This window comes from Harmonia axyridis, chromosome 5, assembly GCF_914767665.1.
Source record: "Harmonia axyridis chromosome 5, icHarAxyr1.1, whole genome shotgun sequence".
Classification (NCBI taxonomy): domain Eukaryota; kingdom Metazoa; phylum Arthropoda; class Insecta; order Coleoptera; family Coccinellidae; genus Harmonia; species Harmonia axyridis.
In genome coordinates, this window is record NC_059505.1 from 13,020,831 (window position 1) to 13,038,256 (window position 17,426).

The 17,426-nt window shown below is 36.2% G+C and overlaps 1 protein-coding gene across 4 annotated transcripts in view; it reads right to left on the bottom strand.

The window, feature by feature from the left end:
- The window catches only part of LOC123679769 (potassium voltage-gated channel subfamily H member 8), a 444,333-nt gene that overhangs the window by 228,889 nt on the left and 198,018 nt on the right, over nt 1–17,426 (bottom strand). For all 4 annotated transcript variants that reach the window (XM_045617253.1, XM_045617252.1, XM_045617255.1 and 1 more), the window contains one exon: nt 6,247–6,429. In XM_045617253.1, coding sequence (XP_045473209.1) covers nt 6,247–6,429 — 183 coding nt within the window. The remainder of the gene's footprint in view (nt 1–6,246; nt 6,430–17,426) is intronic.

Consider the following 17,426-nt stretch of genomic DNA (forward strand, 5'->3'; position numbering starts at 1 on the left):
TACTCGACGATAGCTATTAAGCCCCCTAGCGGTAGAGGTATGAACTTCAAAAAAATTTCCAGTGTGTTTTCTTGTACACTTTAGTGGTAAAATTTTTTACCGCAAGTCTCTACGATGAGTGGATCCTGAGATATAGCCGCTTACCTCTCTTATTTGCCCACCCTGTACAAATCAACTGCTTTTCTTAGTTATTCTCTCTAGACTTTTCGCCACTACGTTAGTGAATTCGATATACATTTCAGGGATGAGAGAGAAATAAATTAGTATCCGGAAATTTTGGCTTATCTGAGTTCGGTGAGCAAGTAGCACAGTTTTAGTTGTTCCTAGATGACACAGCAGAAAATTAGTTAGGCTTGCATGGTCAGTAGGCAAATTGGACAGTTTATGGTTCCCAGCTGACACAGCGGAAAAATCTAGCTCAAGTTGAAGGCGGAGACTGGGAAATGCGAAATGAAGAAGGATACAAATTTTTTTCAAGATCAAACTGAGGGTATTCCGGACAATTTCTGTGCGGACTTGAGATATGTACGAGGTTACGGTTTTGACGAATATTAACGAAGAAAATCAGCATCGCTTAGAGACTCATACTGAGAGGGTTTAGAACTTATACGTCGGCGTCGGGCGCAAAACCTGACCTGTCCCCGCGAAAGAAAATCGACTAAAAAGACCCGTCCATAAAAGCGTCGGGCCGGATCCACAGTAATATCTTCTGACTCAATATAATTATTCATCTCCTAGACCACTGGAAAGTGGAAATCCGCTCTTCCAGGAGTTGAAAGAACATCAACCGGAGACAAGTGAACTTGGTCACATCGATGACCCAGCTCATTACAACATTTTCCATGAAGATATATGGATTTCTCTTTCGAGCTTTCTGTGCATTATTTAATTAATCAATAAGCTCTTGGAAGATGATTAATCAGGGGAAAAAGAATCGGCACATTTTATCACATAATATTGTTCGTTAGATTCGAAAACAAAAAGAATATTATATATTAGCTGCCTGCCTCGGCTTCGCACGTTCTGTCAGGCAACTAAAAATATATCCTTCGAAGGGTCAAATTATAATTTTGTCCGCCCAGGATTCGCATGTTTTATCAAGAAACCCAAAATACATCCTTTGAAGTGTCAAATTATACTCTATGATTGTTCGCTCGATCGGAGGAATGAGGGAAGCCTTTTTTTATTCTCCATACGTTTTTTCCGGAAAATATTTTGTTGTATTAATCTTCACATTAATAAACACAAAAAAAAAGAATTATCCAATTTGGTGCAGTCGTTCAATATCCATAATTCCAAAGATTCCCTTTTATAATAGGCCAATTGAAAAATCCCAGGTCTACCATAGTAAAACACATTTTTTTGGCAAAATTCGATTTTATTATTTGACATAGTTGCTTTCGAGGGCGATTATAGCGATCTTCATCATTGGCGCTTAAAAATTTGTTTCCAGCAAGCATTGTTTCGAGGTCTGAGAACACGAAAAAGTCGCTGGGGCCCAGATTTGACGAATACGTGCAGAAGCAATTCTAAGCCCAATTCATGCAATTTTGCCATTGTTTTAATTGATTTGTGACACGGCGCATTGCCTTGATGAAACAGCATCTTTTTTTTCTTCAATTGGGGCCGTTTTTCAACGATTTCATCCTTTAAACGATCCAATAACGCTAAATAATAATCGCTGTTGATGGTCTGGCCCTTTGGGAGACAATCAATGAATATTATGAAGGTATAAGATTCATTGATTATCTTCTATATTATACCTTCATAATATTCATCAATGAATATTATGAAGGTATAAGATTCATTGATTATCTTCTATATTATACCTTCATAATATTCATTGATTGTCTCCCAAAGGGCCAGACCATCAACATCGATTATTATATGCCCAAGGGCGCATCCCAGAAACCATAACCTTGCCAGCTGACTATTGTGTTTTTCCTCGCTTTGGATTCGGTTCATCGTGTGCTGTCCACTCAGCTGACTGTCGATTGGACTTCGGAGTGAAATGATGGAGCCATATTGACAGTTGACTTAATTTGTCTCGAATGACCTCTAGTATGACCCCTTACAAGGATCATGTGGAATTATCAAATACCCTGTATATTATCTGACTCAATTTGAAAAAATTTTCAGATTATTCAGAAATTTCATCTTTTGATCAATATGTGGCTGGGGATTTCCCTCATTCATCGTCTATTCATTTAAAATGTGATTTTCATATTTATTCATGAACGAGAAAACATAATTTCAACGGGCAACATATCAAAATGAAGCTGCAATTATTGTCAATTTGAATCACCATAACTGAAATTTAATAGATTGTTTTCAAAACAAAATATAATCAATGTTATGCCTTCATTTTTCTTTCTTTTACATCTGGTAACTGCTTTTTGGGGTAACTTTCACATAGGATATAAGGTGGTGCAACGAAAACATAAGACCTCGATTTTCCGACTTTATAATGAAAATGTGGAAAATCGCGCGGACCTGTAAATTTCCGATTCGAGGGGGAACAACTTTTCCCCTTTTTGCATCCCCGTAACTTCAACCCCCTAAGGGGGTGAGCCCAACTTCTCGATTTTGAATGGGCATGAGGGTTGTTGCGATAACTAATTCTGAAAATCGTATCGAATACTATCTGACTCTACAATTTCGCTTCAAAATATCCATCGATATTTTTCATTATCGAATCGATAATGAAATAACAAGCGAAAATAGTGGAAAAGACAATGATGATGGGTTATCCCGAAAATATTCGTATCTGACAAACTTCAAAGGTAGTAGTAGTTGTACCCTTCCATTATTCTAGCTGTCATTCCGTTATTGATGGAAATTTTGAAGCGAAATTTCAGGATCAGATAGTACGGTAGAGCGGTGTGACTTTGCCAACGGAGGTGACTTTGACGAACTGCCTAATATTTTAAGTTTCTCTTTGTTTTCGTAAAGTTGGCAACATCTTACAGAAATCACGAATCGGAACCTCTAACCACACTATATACCCACATGTTGCAATCGTCGCAGTCGTCTGGAGTACTTTGAATGGTGTGCTACGGTATGTTATGTGAGCGGTTAATTTTTTAACGTGGGTAAATATGCGGAATACTAGGAGTTATGCAGAAAATATGGCGAACGGTTCATCGAAATATTTTTAGCAGCTTGCTTTACATTCATTTAACGTCACGTCAAAAAAAAACTGAAAGCATTTGGTCGAGAGGATTTCGACATTTCGGGAAATGTTTCTATTGTGGCCCTTTAGCGGGAGACATTGCCACATATCAAATTTGTTTCACCTGTTTTATTTTGTGGCACAATTATGGGTCGTCGATACAAAAAGAAGTTGGATGCAAGGAAATATAGAAATTATACGGAAAAAATACTAATCCGAGCAATCAATGCAGTTCGAAATGAAAACAATTCAAAACTAACAGCTTTCGAAGTGTACAACATTCCCAGAATAACTCTTTGGAATAAAATTTACAAAAGATATATGGGCGAACCCGGAAGCATTAGGGCACTAACATACAGGGTGTCCCGTAAAGACCACGTCAAACCGAGGGAGAATGTAGATCAAAGGATAACCCACCTACTATGACAAAATTCCCATTATAAAAGTCTTACCGTTTTCGAGATATTTTTTTTTTTGAAAATAATGAATTTTTGCCACTTTCAATAGTTTTGCCCTTACGGTTGGTACAATTTTTAATCTTTCTGGTTAATTTTTTTTGTAAAATATTGCTGAAGAATGATTTTAACGTTTACATTAAGAACATCTTTCGAAAATTTTGAAGGGGGGTTATGAGAAATATTTTTATTGGAAATTTTGGAGGTAGATTATTTTGTTCATAAAGTTTAGCCCATCGTAGTGGAAAAAAAATGTACCGAGCTACTGCTGCACATTACACCAATAAATTGTCTATTTTATAGTGATTTCAAAGAGGTATCACACAAGTCATTTGTTTTTCAAAGAAAAAAGATATGGCTGTTTTTATCCAAATGGGTACGTTTCTGACAAAATCGAGTTTGTCAATTCTGTTAAGAAATCTTCGATGTTGCATTACTAAGTGAACAATGGCAATTGTTTACGTGCGAAAATATTACTCGCCTAATTATTCACCTCAACGAAATTCAATTTTGCCGGCAAATTTTGGAAAACATCATGCAGATCCTGATTTTTTTAATAAGATCATTTGGAGCGACGAGTCTTCCTGTACCAAGGATGGGTACATGAAGACCTAAATCCACTGGACTTTCAATATTGGGGCTGCCTAAAAGACAAAGTATACGCAACACCCATACGTGATGAAGCCGAATTGCGGATGCGTTCTCTCAATTCGGCTTCATCACGTATGGGTGTTGCGTATACTTTGTCTTTTAGGCAGCCCCAATAATAAAAGTCCATAGGATTTAGGTCAGGTGAACGAGGAGGCCACAAAATTTCACCTTCTCTTCCAATCCACCGGAGTGGATAAGTTCTATTCAAATGTGCGCTAACTTCGAGTCCGTAATGTGCTGGGCATCCATCATGTTGAAACCACTGACTACGTCGCAGCGCCAGTAGCACATCTTCCAATAAAATGGGCAACTGGTTGTTTAAAATTTCCAAATAATTGTTGGCGTTCAGTGATGGCGGCAGTTCGATCGGGCCCAAAATTGCACCATTAAATATTCCAGTCCATAAATTGATCTTGAATCGATTTTGTGATCTATCTTCTCTCACCTCGTGTGGATTTATGATATTCCAGCTATGCAAATTGTGGAGATTCATGTACCCATCCTTGGTACAGAAAGACTCGTCGCTCCGAATGATCTCATTAAAAAAACCTGGATCTGCATGATGTTTTCCAAAATTTGCCGGCGAAATTGAATTTCGTTGAGGTGAATAATTATGCGAGTAATATTTTCGCAAGTAAACAATTGCCATTGTTCACTAAGTAATGCAACATCGAAGATTTCTTAACAGAATTGACAAACTTGATTTTGTCAGAAACGTACCCATTTGGATAAAAACAGCCATATCTTTTTTCTTTGAATAACAAATGACTTGTGTGATACCTCTTTGAAATCAATATAAAATAGACAATTTATTGCTGTAATGTGCAGCAGTATCTCGGTACATTTTTTTTGCACTACGATGTGCTAAACTTTAGGAACAAAATAATCCACTACCAAAATTTCCAATTAAAATATTTATCATAGCCCCCCTTCAAAATTTTCGAAGGATATTTTTAATGTAAACGTTAAAATCATTCTTCAGCAATATTTCACAGAAAAAATTAACCAGAAAGATTAAAAATTGTACCAACCGTAAGGGCAAAACTATTGAAAGTGGCAAAAATTCATTATTTTCAAAAAAAAAAAATATCTCGAAAACGGTAAGACTTTTATAAGGGGAATTTGGTCATAGCAGGTGGGTTATCCTTTGATCTACATTCTCCCTCGGTTTGACGTGGTCTTTACGGGACACCCTGTATATCGCCAGCACTTCATTAAATTGCCAAAACACGCATTTTTAAGGCATTGGCAAACTCGCACCGATTTACGGGTCACTGATGCCAAATTTTTAAAAATAAAAAAAAAAGAAGTGTGCACCTTTTCATCTGATTCCAACCACAGCAGTAGACAACTAAAATGTTCAAATTAAACCTCGAACTCGAATTAAACATACTTTGCACAGGACTCATTTCACAAAAAAAAAAACGAAAAAGTTACACCAAGAAAACTATAAAAAGTGATGCAAAGTCACACCACTCTACGGTACTCGATAAGATATTCAAAATGAGATATCATAACACCCGTTCTCCTTATTCAGAATCAAGGGGTTGTACTCACCCCCGTTAGGGGGTTGCAGATACGGAGACGCGAAGATCGGAAAAAGTGTTCCCCCTTGAATCAAAAATTGACGGATTCGAGCGATTTCCCACATTTTCATTTTAAAGCCGGAAAATCGAGATGTTATGTTTTCGTTGGACTATATGTTCTGAAATGTGTGTATGTAACTAAGTACATAATTACACATGGCTGGTTTTTGTGTCATAAACCTAAAAAAAATTGGTATATGTATATTTTTCACTTTTTAAAAAATTTTTTAAGTAGCATAGTAAAGTTACAGGTTTATTACAGGCACGAAGTTGTAAAGGAAAAACAACTCTTATCAATCAATCTTTATATTAATTTAACTAAGATATGAATACGTTGAACATCAAGCAAACAAATAAATTAAGAATTGGACAATCTACTTACCACCAATCAGCATGACACATATGCTGAAAATTTTTTCGCTGGTTGTATTGGCACTCACATTGCCAAATCCTACACTCGTCAAACTAGAACAGGTAAAATAAAGGGCTGTCACGTAGGCGTCTGTGTTTGATATTAACGACACGTTCAATATCTTAAGCCTCTCCGCCAGATTGTGTATCCAGCCTGCAAAAAAAGGATTTATGGAAATGAGTAATTATACAAATGACACTTCTAAGGCAAATGCTGGGAAGAATGGATTAGGGGAGAAACACGAAATAAGATTTGGTTTAGATCCGATGTTGTGAACCACTTTTTTATCCCCAATGAATTATAACATTCGGATTTAGTGGAATATAATACGTGTATGAAAGTATATCGAAATCAAAGGAGTTTTGAAATTCGACGTGATCCTTTGAACGGGTCACACAAGAGGTCATGATACAATTTTCATTTATAATCGTGTTGTTCACTTGAGAAAAGAGAAAGGTCACCCAAAACTTATACAACCTCAGGAATAATTGGTGTTAGGTAGCCACAACATTTTTTTGAAACAGTTGGGTATTCATGGATTTCGGCGTACAAACTGAGTACGTACATCAATTTCTTGGAATCCATGTGGACAGAAATTTAAGATGGACTACTCATATTGACGTGTTATGTAAAAAATTAAACAGTTCAGTGTTTGCAATCGCTAGAATTAGGGATGTTTTACCTAGGTTCTCTGTAATGAGTGTATACTACAGCCTGGTATATAGCCATCTGTCTTATAACATTCTGCTCTGGGGAAGTAGCCCTGACTTCTCCAGAGTTTTGGTAGCTCAGAAACGAGTATTACGTACAATATTCAACCTCAATATGTTAGCATCTTGTAAGCCAGTGTTTATTGGGAATGGAATCTTAACCCTACCCTTCATATACATTTTCAAATGCTTGCTATACGCAAAGGAAAATGAAGACAAATGGATGAAATTATCAAGTCATCATAATTATGTAACTAGAAATACGCAAATTTTTCTATTACCTAAACATAGGACCCATAAATTTGAATGCTCTCCATTGTACCGAAGTATTAAGTTATACAATCATTTGCCACCATCTGTGAAGTCTTTGAATTTAAAATTGTTCAAAAAAGAAATCAAGAACCTCCTCTTAAAAAAAGGTTTCTATTCTGTAAATGAGTATTTATGTGACTCCTTAGTTGTTTAGTTTTCTTATTGTGACCTGTCCTATACACCATGTAGTGTCTTAAAGGATTAAATAAAATTATTATTATTATTAATTCCTTATTTCATTAGCTCCCTAAAAAACTGTAATATCCACTAACTCGTTCACGAGATCAGACAAAAACCAAATGAAAAGAATAAATGACGTCATTTAATGTTTTTGTTATTGAGTCAAAATCATTGATACATACAGGGTGTTTCATTGGTAAATGTACATATGTTAACCTGAGGTAGAGCTGCCCTAGATGAGTCCAAAAAACCTATAAATGATAGGTCCGCATAGCCAAAATACAGGGTGGTTTATAAATTCACCAATATTTTCAATCCTTCATAACTTTTGATTGATATTTGAAACGAATAATTCACTCCATTAGGTCCTTCGATTAATCTTCAAACTAATTGAAAAAATCAGATCCGTATTAGAAAAATATGGGACTCTTCACAAGCTGAGATTCAACACCCTGTATAGTGGAATATTGGAATTCAATGGAAATACTCGGAAGGAGCAGAGATTTTTCAATCAGGATCAGTAGATTTCAATGTCCCACACGTCATTCAACTCATCAAAAATTTCGGACAAAAATTTAGTTCAGTAGTGGAATTTCCCTAACTTCTCAAAAAAAAACGTACATTGAGATTAAATTGGAAAATTCTCTTGTTCGCTGATTGAATACATTAATTCAGTTATATTTCCTGATATCCTGATTCACTGAATAATAAAATTTTGAGAAATTATTTCCTGTTAAATCCCACTAGAGTTTATTCGAGTAGGCTACAAAAATTATCGATTATATTCGTGAAAATGGCCATTTTCCAACATCAAAATTGAATGATTCCCAAGAAAGTAGGCACTTAAATATCAATGAAGTCATTTTTGTATTGATAAAGATACGTCCAGAAAATAGCACTAGGATGATTGCTGTATGGTAGGGCTGGGACTTTTTCGCCTTTTTGTATTCGAATATTCATTCCTAAATTTATTCGAATAATTCATTCGAACAAATATTCATGCTTGATTATTCATGAGTAGTCATGAATATTCAACTATTCGTTGAATATTCAATGAGTATTCATTGATTATTCAATGAATATTGAATGATTATTCAATGAATATGCAGTGATTAATCAATGAATATTCAGTCAATATTCAGTGATTAAACTCATGTTTTAATGAACCAATAAAATACGCGCGTTTTGATAAGTAAATATACCCTTGGCGACGTGGTATAATTGTTTTGGTCTTTCGCCTCTCGCCATATTACGATCATTTCCACAGTGACGTTTGCCAAAAAAAATAAAAGTCAAGCTCAGTGAAATGTCATTGAATTTTTCGAAAGGCAGCGTTACGATAATAGTTCTATTAATAAATAAGAAATCAAAAATTATATTTATATTTTGATTAAACGAACCTTTTCACTCGACGTATTTCGCGAAACACCACTCGAGTTGCGTTCTCGTGACTCGGTGTTTAGTCGAATATTTTCTATGCTCTTATGATATTATAACTGTTTATTCAATGAATATTAAGTAGATATTCAATGATTATTCAGTTAATTCTTATTCGAATATTTCACTCAAAAAATCTTCGTTGCATATGCACTAATATTTAACAGATCTATTTAACGAACAGGTAATACTGAACACAGTTTACTATTATCTGATGCATAAATGTAAAAACGTTCGATATTCTTGGAAAGTCGGGAGTACTATGGTTTTACCGAAAAAATTGTCATATTTTTATAATTAAATTATCGAGTAGCCTAATCACTCAAAATGGTTATGTCAACATCTTAAATCAAATGCATGACAACAACAAAAATACCGACGCGTTGCAAGTTGGCTATTGACGATAAAATCATCGAACAAGTTATGAAGTTTAAATATCTGGGTGTAGAAATGTCAGGTATGGAGATGTCGAAGCCGAGGTACAAGAACAGACCACCAAAGCCACTAGAATAGCAGCATGCCTTAACTAGCAACTCAATTTGGCGGAACAAACCTCTCCGAACAGAAACAAAGTCAAGAACTTATAAGGCAACAATACGATCGATAATGACCTACACTACTAAAACTGAACCAGATACGGCAAAGACTAAAAGACTTTGTCGGTTTTGTTGCTTCCCACCTTTCGGTTTTAGCTCTTTTGCCTTTCGCTCTTAGCTACCTACTATCTAGTTCATCAACCCTTCGCGCCAATTTCCAGTTTCTAAATTTGCGAGTCCAGTATTACTTCATTTGCCCACTCATTAGCCTTCTGCATGTCTGTGTCATTTTTTCTTCCATCCTTCCTCAATTGAACCATTAGGTCTCCATTTTTTTTTTCCTCTTGCTGTTTGTCTGAAATCAAATGTACAATGTTGTCTTATACAGGGTGTCCCGTAAAGACCACGTCAAACCGAAGGAGAATGTAGATCAAAGGATAACCCACCTGCTATGACAAAATTCCCATGATAAAAGTCTTACCGTTTTCGAGATATTTTTTTTTTTGAAAATAATGAATTTTTGCCCATTTCAATAGTTTTGCCCTTACGGTACATTTTTTTCCACTGCGATGGGCTAAACTTCATGAACAAAATAATCCACTACCAAAATTTCCAATAAAAATATTTCTCATAGCCCCCCTTTGAAATTTTCGGAGGATGTTTTTGATGTAAACGTTAAAACCATTCTTCAGCAATATTTTACAGAAAAAACTAACCAGAAAGATGTAAAATTGTACCAACCGTAAGGGCAAAACTATTGAAAGAGGCAAGAATTCATTATTTTCAAAAAAAAAAAATATCTCGAAAACGGTAAGATTTTTATAATGGGAATTTTGTCATAGCAGGTGGGTTATTCTTTGATCTACATTCTCCCTCGGTTTGAAGAGGTCTTTACGGGACACCCTGTATATGGGTAGCGTCCTCTTTCTCGTTTTCGTCACAACCACATTTTCCCGTTGTCTCTGTCAACTTGAACCTTTTCTTGTATGACTCCATGTTTCCATGACCCGTCATCAACTGCGATGCTTTGAAGTTGAGCTGTATGATCTCGTTGCCCACTTGTCTGCAGTGTTCGTACAGTTCTCTTCCTTTATTTCCATTCCAGACTAAAAGACTACTGGAAACGGTAGAAATGCGGGTGCTTAGAAGAATTACTGGATAGGGAACGAAGCGAGAAGATCAGGAGAACATGTAGATAATAAATAGGAAGGTCGAATGGAACAGGAACATACATCATCGTTAACGAATGAACAATAACCGAATAGTGAAAATCGCTCCTGATAAGTCAACTTCAGGTCGCAGCAGTATTGGACGACCGAGTAAAAGATAGAGTGAAAACCTAAGACCTGACTAGGCAGGAAGTTGAAGAATGAAAAGGCAAATAGCCTACATGGAAAATGGAGAAAAAGAAAAACTATTTTCTTAACCAAAATTTGAATTTTCTTATGAATTTATAATAAGATGAAACTTATATCCTATTTCAGGAAAAACTTAACGATATAAGGGTTATGCAAACAATTTGAGCACTCCATGGCTCTCCTATCAAAAGTTAAAATCCTCGCAAATACAGGACTTCATTTTGAACTACCCTGCATCAATATAACTTTTAACTGAACATCCCTGTTTATTACTTTATTCAAAACCTTCTTCTTCTTCGTCAGCCTTGTCTTATCCACTCCTGGATGTAGAGCTCTTTCATGTTCCTTCATGCTGTCCTGTCCTGAAATATCCGAAACCATCTATTTCCCGCGTATTGTCTCATATTATCATCATTCATCAAGCCATGGTCTTCTCTGTGGTGCCTTTCGTTCTTTTTGGTCGCCAGTGAATTACTTTATATGGCCATCTCGATTTGTCTTGTCGAGCCACGTGTCCTGCCCACTGCCACTTCAATTCTGCAACACGCGCTATAATATCTACGACTCTGGTTCTTTGTCGGATTTTCTCATTTCTTTTTCTGTCTCAAGACTGACATTGATCAAAGTTCGTTTCATCGCTCTCTGCATCATCCTCAGCTGGTTTGCGGTCTTCCTACTTATTGCCATAGTTTCTAGGCCATATGTCGCTACAGGTACCTAATAATAATATTAAATTTATTTATTTCTTTAGACCGTTTATACAGTGTAGGAAAATTGTGAGCAAGTAGGTAAAAAAAGGTACATACATACATAAAATCCATTAAAAATCATCAATTACAACGCATACAACAAAATATAACTTTAACATACAAAAGCAAAATGTTGAAAGACAAGAATTTTCACAAAATGTAAACATTGTTTCTTTCCAAATATTCATCTATAGTATAGTCAGCTTCCGACAACAAAAATTTTTTTAGCTTAGATTTAAATATTGTTTCTGCGGAAATGTTCCGCAGTTCTCAATATAATATAAAGACATTGAAAAATTTTCTTTTGAGGTTTATTGGAATGTCGTTGTTTCTGAATATATATTTCTTCCTTCCAAAAGCCATCCAAGTTATCCTGGTTCTTCTTTTTATCTCTGCTATTTGATTTTCTTTGCCAATTCGTTACTAAGAACGCTGGAAAGGGTCTACAAATATCACAGAACAGTTTGATAAAAAAAATGTTTAGAAAAGACCTGCTTCATCCTACGGATGAATTATATTATGAATATGGGATTATGAATGTGAGGACGTTATTCATTTATTAGACTCTCATGTACATGTTATCCCAAGATCATTCACTCATTGAACAAGAAAGAAGATACGTGACCAGAGTGGTGGACAATGAGTCGCTTGAGATTAGGTTGTTCAGGAAGAGTTGTTCACAACGTTTCATTTTCTATATTGGGCCTAAATACTATAACAGAATCCCACTAAATGTTAGAAAAATTAAGAATAGAAAAACGTTCAGTAGGGAGCTCAGGAAACTTTTGTTCGAGAACCGATTCACCTTCGATTTGTGAATTTGATATATTTCATTTTTTTTTTTTGTTTTTTTTTTTTTTTGGAATCCTTGCTATTGATTCTTGCCGTGAAGTGCAAAGTTTGTTGTTCTCTATGTCCGCGCCTCTCCTTTCATTTCATCTAGGGTTTTCTTTTGTTTTTTTTTTTGTTTATACTACTTGATAAGCCTGTGCTCAAAGTCCTCAGAAAGTCGGAACAACATGAACAAGCACTGCTTAGTTGTTGTTTCGTCTTGATGGGGATAACATTGAAATTATTGTATGTATTTTGTACTATATTTGAGCACTTTATAATTGTGGTTGGAATCTCAAATAAATTGAAATTGAAAATGGAATTCGTATTGGATGTCCTGAATATAATTATACTCTTCTACATTTTCAAGTTGTGTGCCGTCAATATTTATGTGTTCTGTGGTGCTGTTAATGATTTTGGTCTTTGAAATATCAATTTTCACTCCGACTCTTTTCAGAGCATTACTAAGTTGTTTCAACATGTCACTCTGCAATTCCTGCATGTTGCCGATATTATCGTCCTGATAAGGACCTTAGCATCAGCGAAAAAAAGATGGTTTAAGTAGGATCCGTTCACATTTATACCTTTCGTTTCCCACTTCAACGATTTAAAATATTTTCTCTAATTCTGTGGTTATTCCGTTCATTCTTCCACATCTTGTAGAACAAAATCGTGCGAGAATATATCAGAAACTCACAGTTTTCATGGTTATATTTTATTATTCTATGTTGGTACTCCGAACTTTCCGCCACGGCTTTATCTGTCGATTCAAAAATTTGCCTTAAAGAAATCAGTTCTGCCAACCAACATTTTTCAATGCAAAAATCACTAAATGATATTTATGGAAATATTTCATTAATTTCAACGAAAATGCAATGAATTAGAGAAAATAATGTATAATACTCGTACAGAAGGCTCATTCTACCACTCGTTCATTCCAAAACTCGCCACTTCGTGGCTCGTTTTTGAATTTTGAACTCGTGGAAGAATATCAATGCCTTCTGCACTTGTATTATAAATAACTATTCCAGCGCCAACGTTAACAGTTTCGGTGATATAGTGTCGCCCTGACGTATTCCCCTACCTGTTCTGATCTTGTGCGTCTTTAAGTCATCGTTAATTTCAAAATGCAATATGATAATTCGGGGATATCGAGTGTGGTAGTCAAGCTCTATAAGATCTATCTCATTTATTGTATAATCCTAGCTTTCGGTCATTATTGTGACCATCTTCAGGGAGCTGAAATATTATACATTCAGTAAGACAAAACAACAACAAATATGACTCAAAACACTCACAACAATTCGAGATGATGAGGAGTTAATAGTTGAAAATGCTTCAAGGAATTGATTATTAATCTGGAAAACACGGTTTTTAAAAGTATTAGTTCTTAGAAATATTACGTCAAAAAACTCTTGTCATATTAAATTGACACCATGTTCAAGAACAAGGAACAACCTCAACCTTGAGTTGGAACGTCATCGAAAGATGACATTTCACTCTTCTTCTTTATGGTGTGAAATAGGTAAGTGTAAATTGGATTTAGTCTACATGAATCAGTCATAATATTGAGTTTGTTCTCACAGCAATGAATTTCAACTCTCAACGAAAGATCGTTTATATCTATTTTTTCTTTTTTGGCTATAATAGGTTCTACAAAATTCATTACATGTCCTGTGTCGTGTACATGTTTAGACAAACCACAATTCTGTTTTCCTTGTTTACAGTCTTTCTGGTGTTCTCCAATGCGTGTCTCTAAACCTCTGCCCGTCTGGCCCACATAAGAACAATCACAGTCACTACACTTAATTTTGTAATTAATTAGTGTTTTTCTTAGTCTCTACTCCGTCTTTCGTCCTCGTAAACACTGTGTTACCAACAGTGAACTATGGTGTCTCCCAAACAGATTACAAATATTCCGAGTCAGATTTTTGCACAATGGTAGAGAGCAATATAGTACATTTGTGTCATTATTAAGGTCGTTTCCTCCATGGCTAGTGGCTGCCCTAACCATGGATTCATCTAGGTGGGGTGAACTATAAAGAAGCCGCTTGATAAGCCTCTTCGGGTACGAATTAGAAATCAGCAAGTTCCTCAACAAATCCAAATTCGGGGCAATATGACATTCATATTTCATTATCCATCATATATGTTTGTGAACTGCTCCACATGAGTTAGGGATATTGATTTAAATTGCAAAAAAATATAGTGTAAATGAGATTTTTGTGATGAAAATTCATATTAATATGATTTCGAGTTGCAGGAAATGAAACTAATTTTAGCCTGTAGGTCTACAGCGTATGCAGATTGGTTGAGAAAAATCGAGTAAAATAACGAAATTTTAATCTCAAAGAATTCAAGCATTTTAAGACTATCAATACAATGGCCTCCACGGGCATCAATAACAGCTTGACATCTTCTTTGCATACTACACACGAGGTTGTTGAACATTTCTTGAGGAATTTGGTTCCATAAACGGGGAAGAAGCTCTCTCAGATCATTCAAGGATTCAGGGGTAGGTTGATGATTATCTTATCTTCTTTGGAGCATATCCCATGCATGTTCTATGCAATTCAAATCTGGTGAGTGCGGAGGTATTGGTAAATGTGGAATACCAAGCTCCTCGCGCGCATTCTCAACTATGGCTGCACGGTGCGCTCTAGCGTTATCGTCTCGAAATTCAAGAGTTTCACCAAGAGCAGCGTGAAAATTTGGCACAGCATTGTCAATGACATGCTCCCTGTAGTGTGAGGCCGTCATATTCCCAGGACAAATGTGTAGATCTGTGCGCCCGTTGAAACATATCCCGGCCGATACCATAACACTACCCCCTTGGAATGGATGGACTTCTTGAACATAGCGACTATTACAGGGTATGCTTGGGATTGTACATACCCTTATTCTTCGAGAATCTGAAAATCGTCCATATCTGGATTCATCAGTGGAAAGGACACTATGCCAATGATCGTTCCAATTGATATGTTGCCTTGACCATTCCAGTCTTTGACGCTTATGGTCACGTGTTAATGGAACTTCTCTTGATGGACGTCTAGAACCTAGATTCACATCTCTCAAACGTCGTCCGATAGTTTCGATGGAAACTTGGACCCCATCTGCATTTTGAAGAGTATTCCGTAGCATTCTACTGTCGGGTTTCTTCTCGCTGAAACGGTGATGAAACGATCCTGAGCAGGTGTTGTTTTTCGTCACCCACCAAGCCTTGGTCTTTCCAACACGGCACCTGTCTCCCTGAACCTATTCCAAAGTCGATATATCACACTTTGGCTGACTTGGAGCCTTTCCGCTGCAACAACCTGAGTTAGGCCACCCTGTAGTATTCCAATAGCCCTATAAGTCTCAGCGTTTGTAAATTTACGTCTTGGCATTTTCAGAAAACTCGTTTCAAATCGAAGCCATTGATAAACTGACTCCATTTCAAAATAAGAACATTCATGAAGCATAAGCGAATAACCAAACTTCAGAAAAAAAGGGGCCAAATTGACGAAATGTCTCATACTGATTTTTATTGTATCGATTCAAGTTGTTATTGAGTTTTAAATGATTTTACAGCAATTTTCTCGAAGATTACATACTTTTCAAAACGATTGAATACGATATCCCTAACTCTTGTGGAACAGTATATTTCATCTCGGTAAATCAAGATCTCCAATTCAACTACATTCTCGCAACTGTACGAATATCGATTCCCAACATTGGTATCCGAATAATTCAAAACTACCCTTCGTCTCTACAATACTTGAAAGCCGAGATAATACATAATAAAGGTCCTCAGACCAAAGGTGATTCACGGAGAGGAATCCAGGTGAATTATACTTTCGAGTGATAAATGGACTGGTGGAATTCTACATTAAAGAACAGCCGCAATGAGATGGCCGAGTCTCCAAGTTTCCTTTGATACTAATCATACCCCTAATCCAGGATTCCAAGAGCTTTCAACGAAAATGGCAAACACAGCTCGTGTTGAAGTGGATTGAAGAATGAATTCTGGGCAGTGTGATCTTCGTCGATCTCAAGTGAATTTGTTTATGTTGAGAATATCTCTTAGCATCTTATAGTCGACGGAACGATTTCTGTAATTGATCTGAGATTCGTGAGTCGAGGATAAATCCAAATCCATTCAAATTGTAATGTAATCGATTTATTTCATTGTGAATGAAAAGTCAATTTCATTCGAGTCGATTAATCTTTTAAAAAGTATCGAATACTGGGAAACTATTGAATTTTGATCTAATTTCTTTTATCCTTGTTATAAACAGGCCAATTGAAAAGTGCCCGGTCTACCATAGTAAAACCGAGAATAAAACACATCTTTTGGCAAAATTCGATTTTATCAACATATATGTCTTCGAGGGCGATATATCGATTATAGTGATCCTCCAACTTTTCGATATCATTGTTGTAGTACGATTTGTCTTTCGCTTCAAAATAGGCCTCAGTTTCGGCGATTACTTCTTCATTGGCACTAAATTTCTTTCCAGCGTGCATTCTTTTGAGGTCAGAGAACAGGAAAAACTCGCTGGGGGCCAGAACTGGCGAATACAGTGAATGCCTAATTCATGCAATTTTGCCATTGTTTTAATTGATTTGTAAAACGGCACATTGGCTTGATAAAACAGCACCTTTTTTCTTCAAATGGGGTCGTTTTTTAACGATTTCATCCTTTGAATGATCCAATAACGCTATATTATGATAATCGCTGTTGATGGTTTGGCCTTTTTGGGGGTAATCAATGAATTTTATACTTTGCGCATTCCGGAATACAGATGCCATAACATTGCCAGCTGACTGTTGTGTTTTTTCTTGCTTTGTATTCGGTTCATCGTGTGCAGTCCAATCAGCTGACTGTCTGGACTCCGGAATGAAATGATGGAGCCATGTTTCATCCATTATCACATATCGATGCAAAAATTCAGATTTGTTGCGATTAAGCAGCTTCAAACACTGCTTAGAATCATTAGCACGTTGTTGCTTTTGATCGATTATGAGCTCGCGCGGCACCCATTTTGCACACAGCTT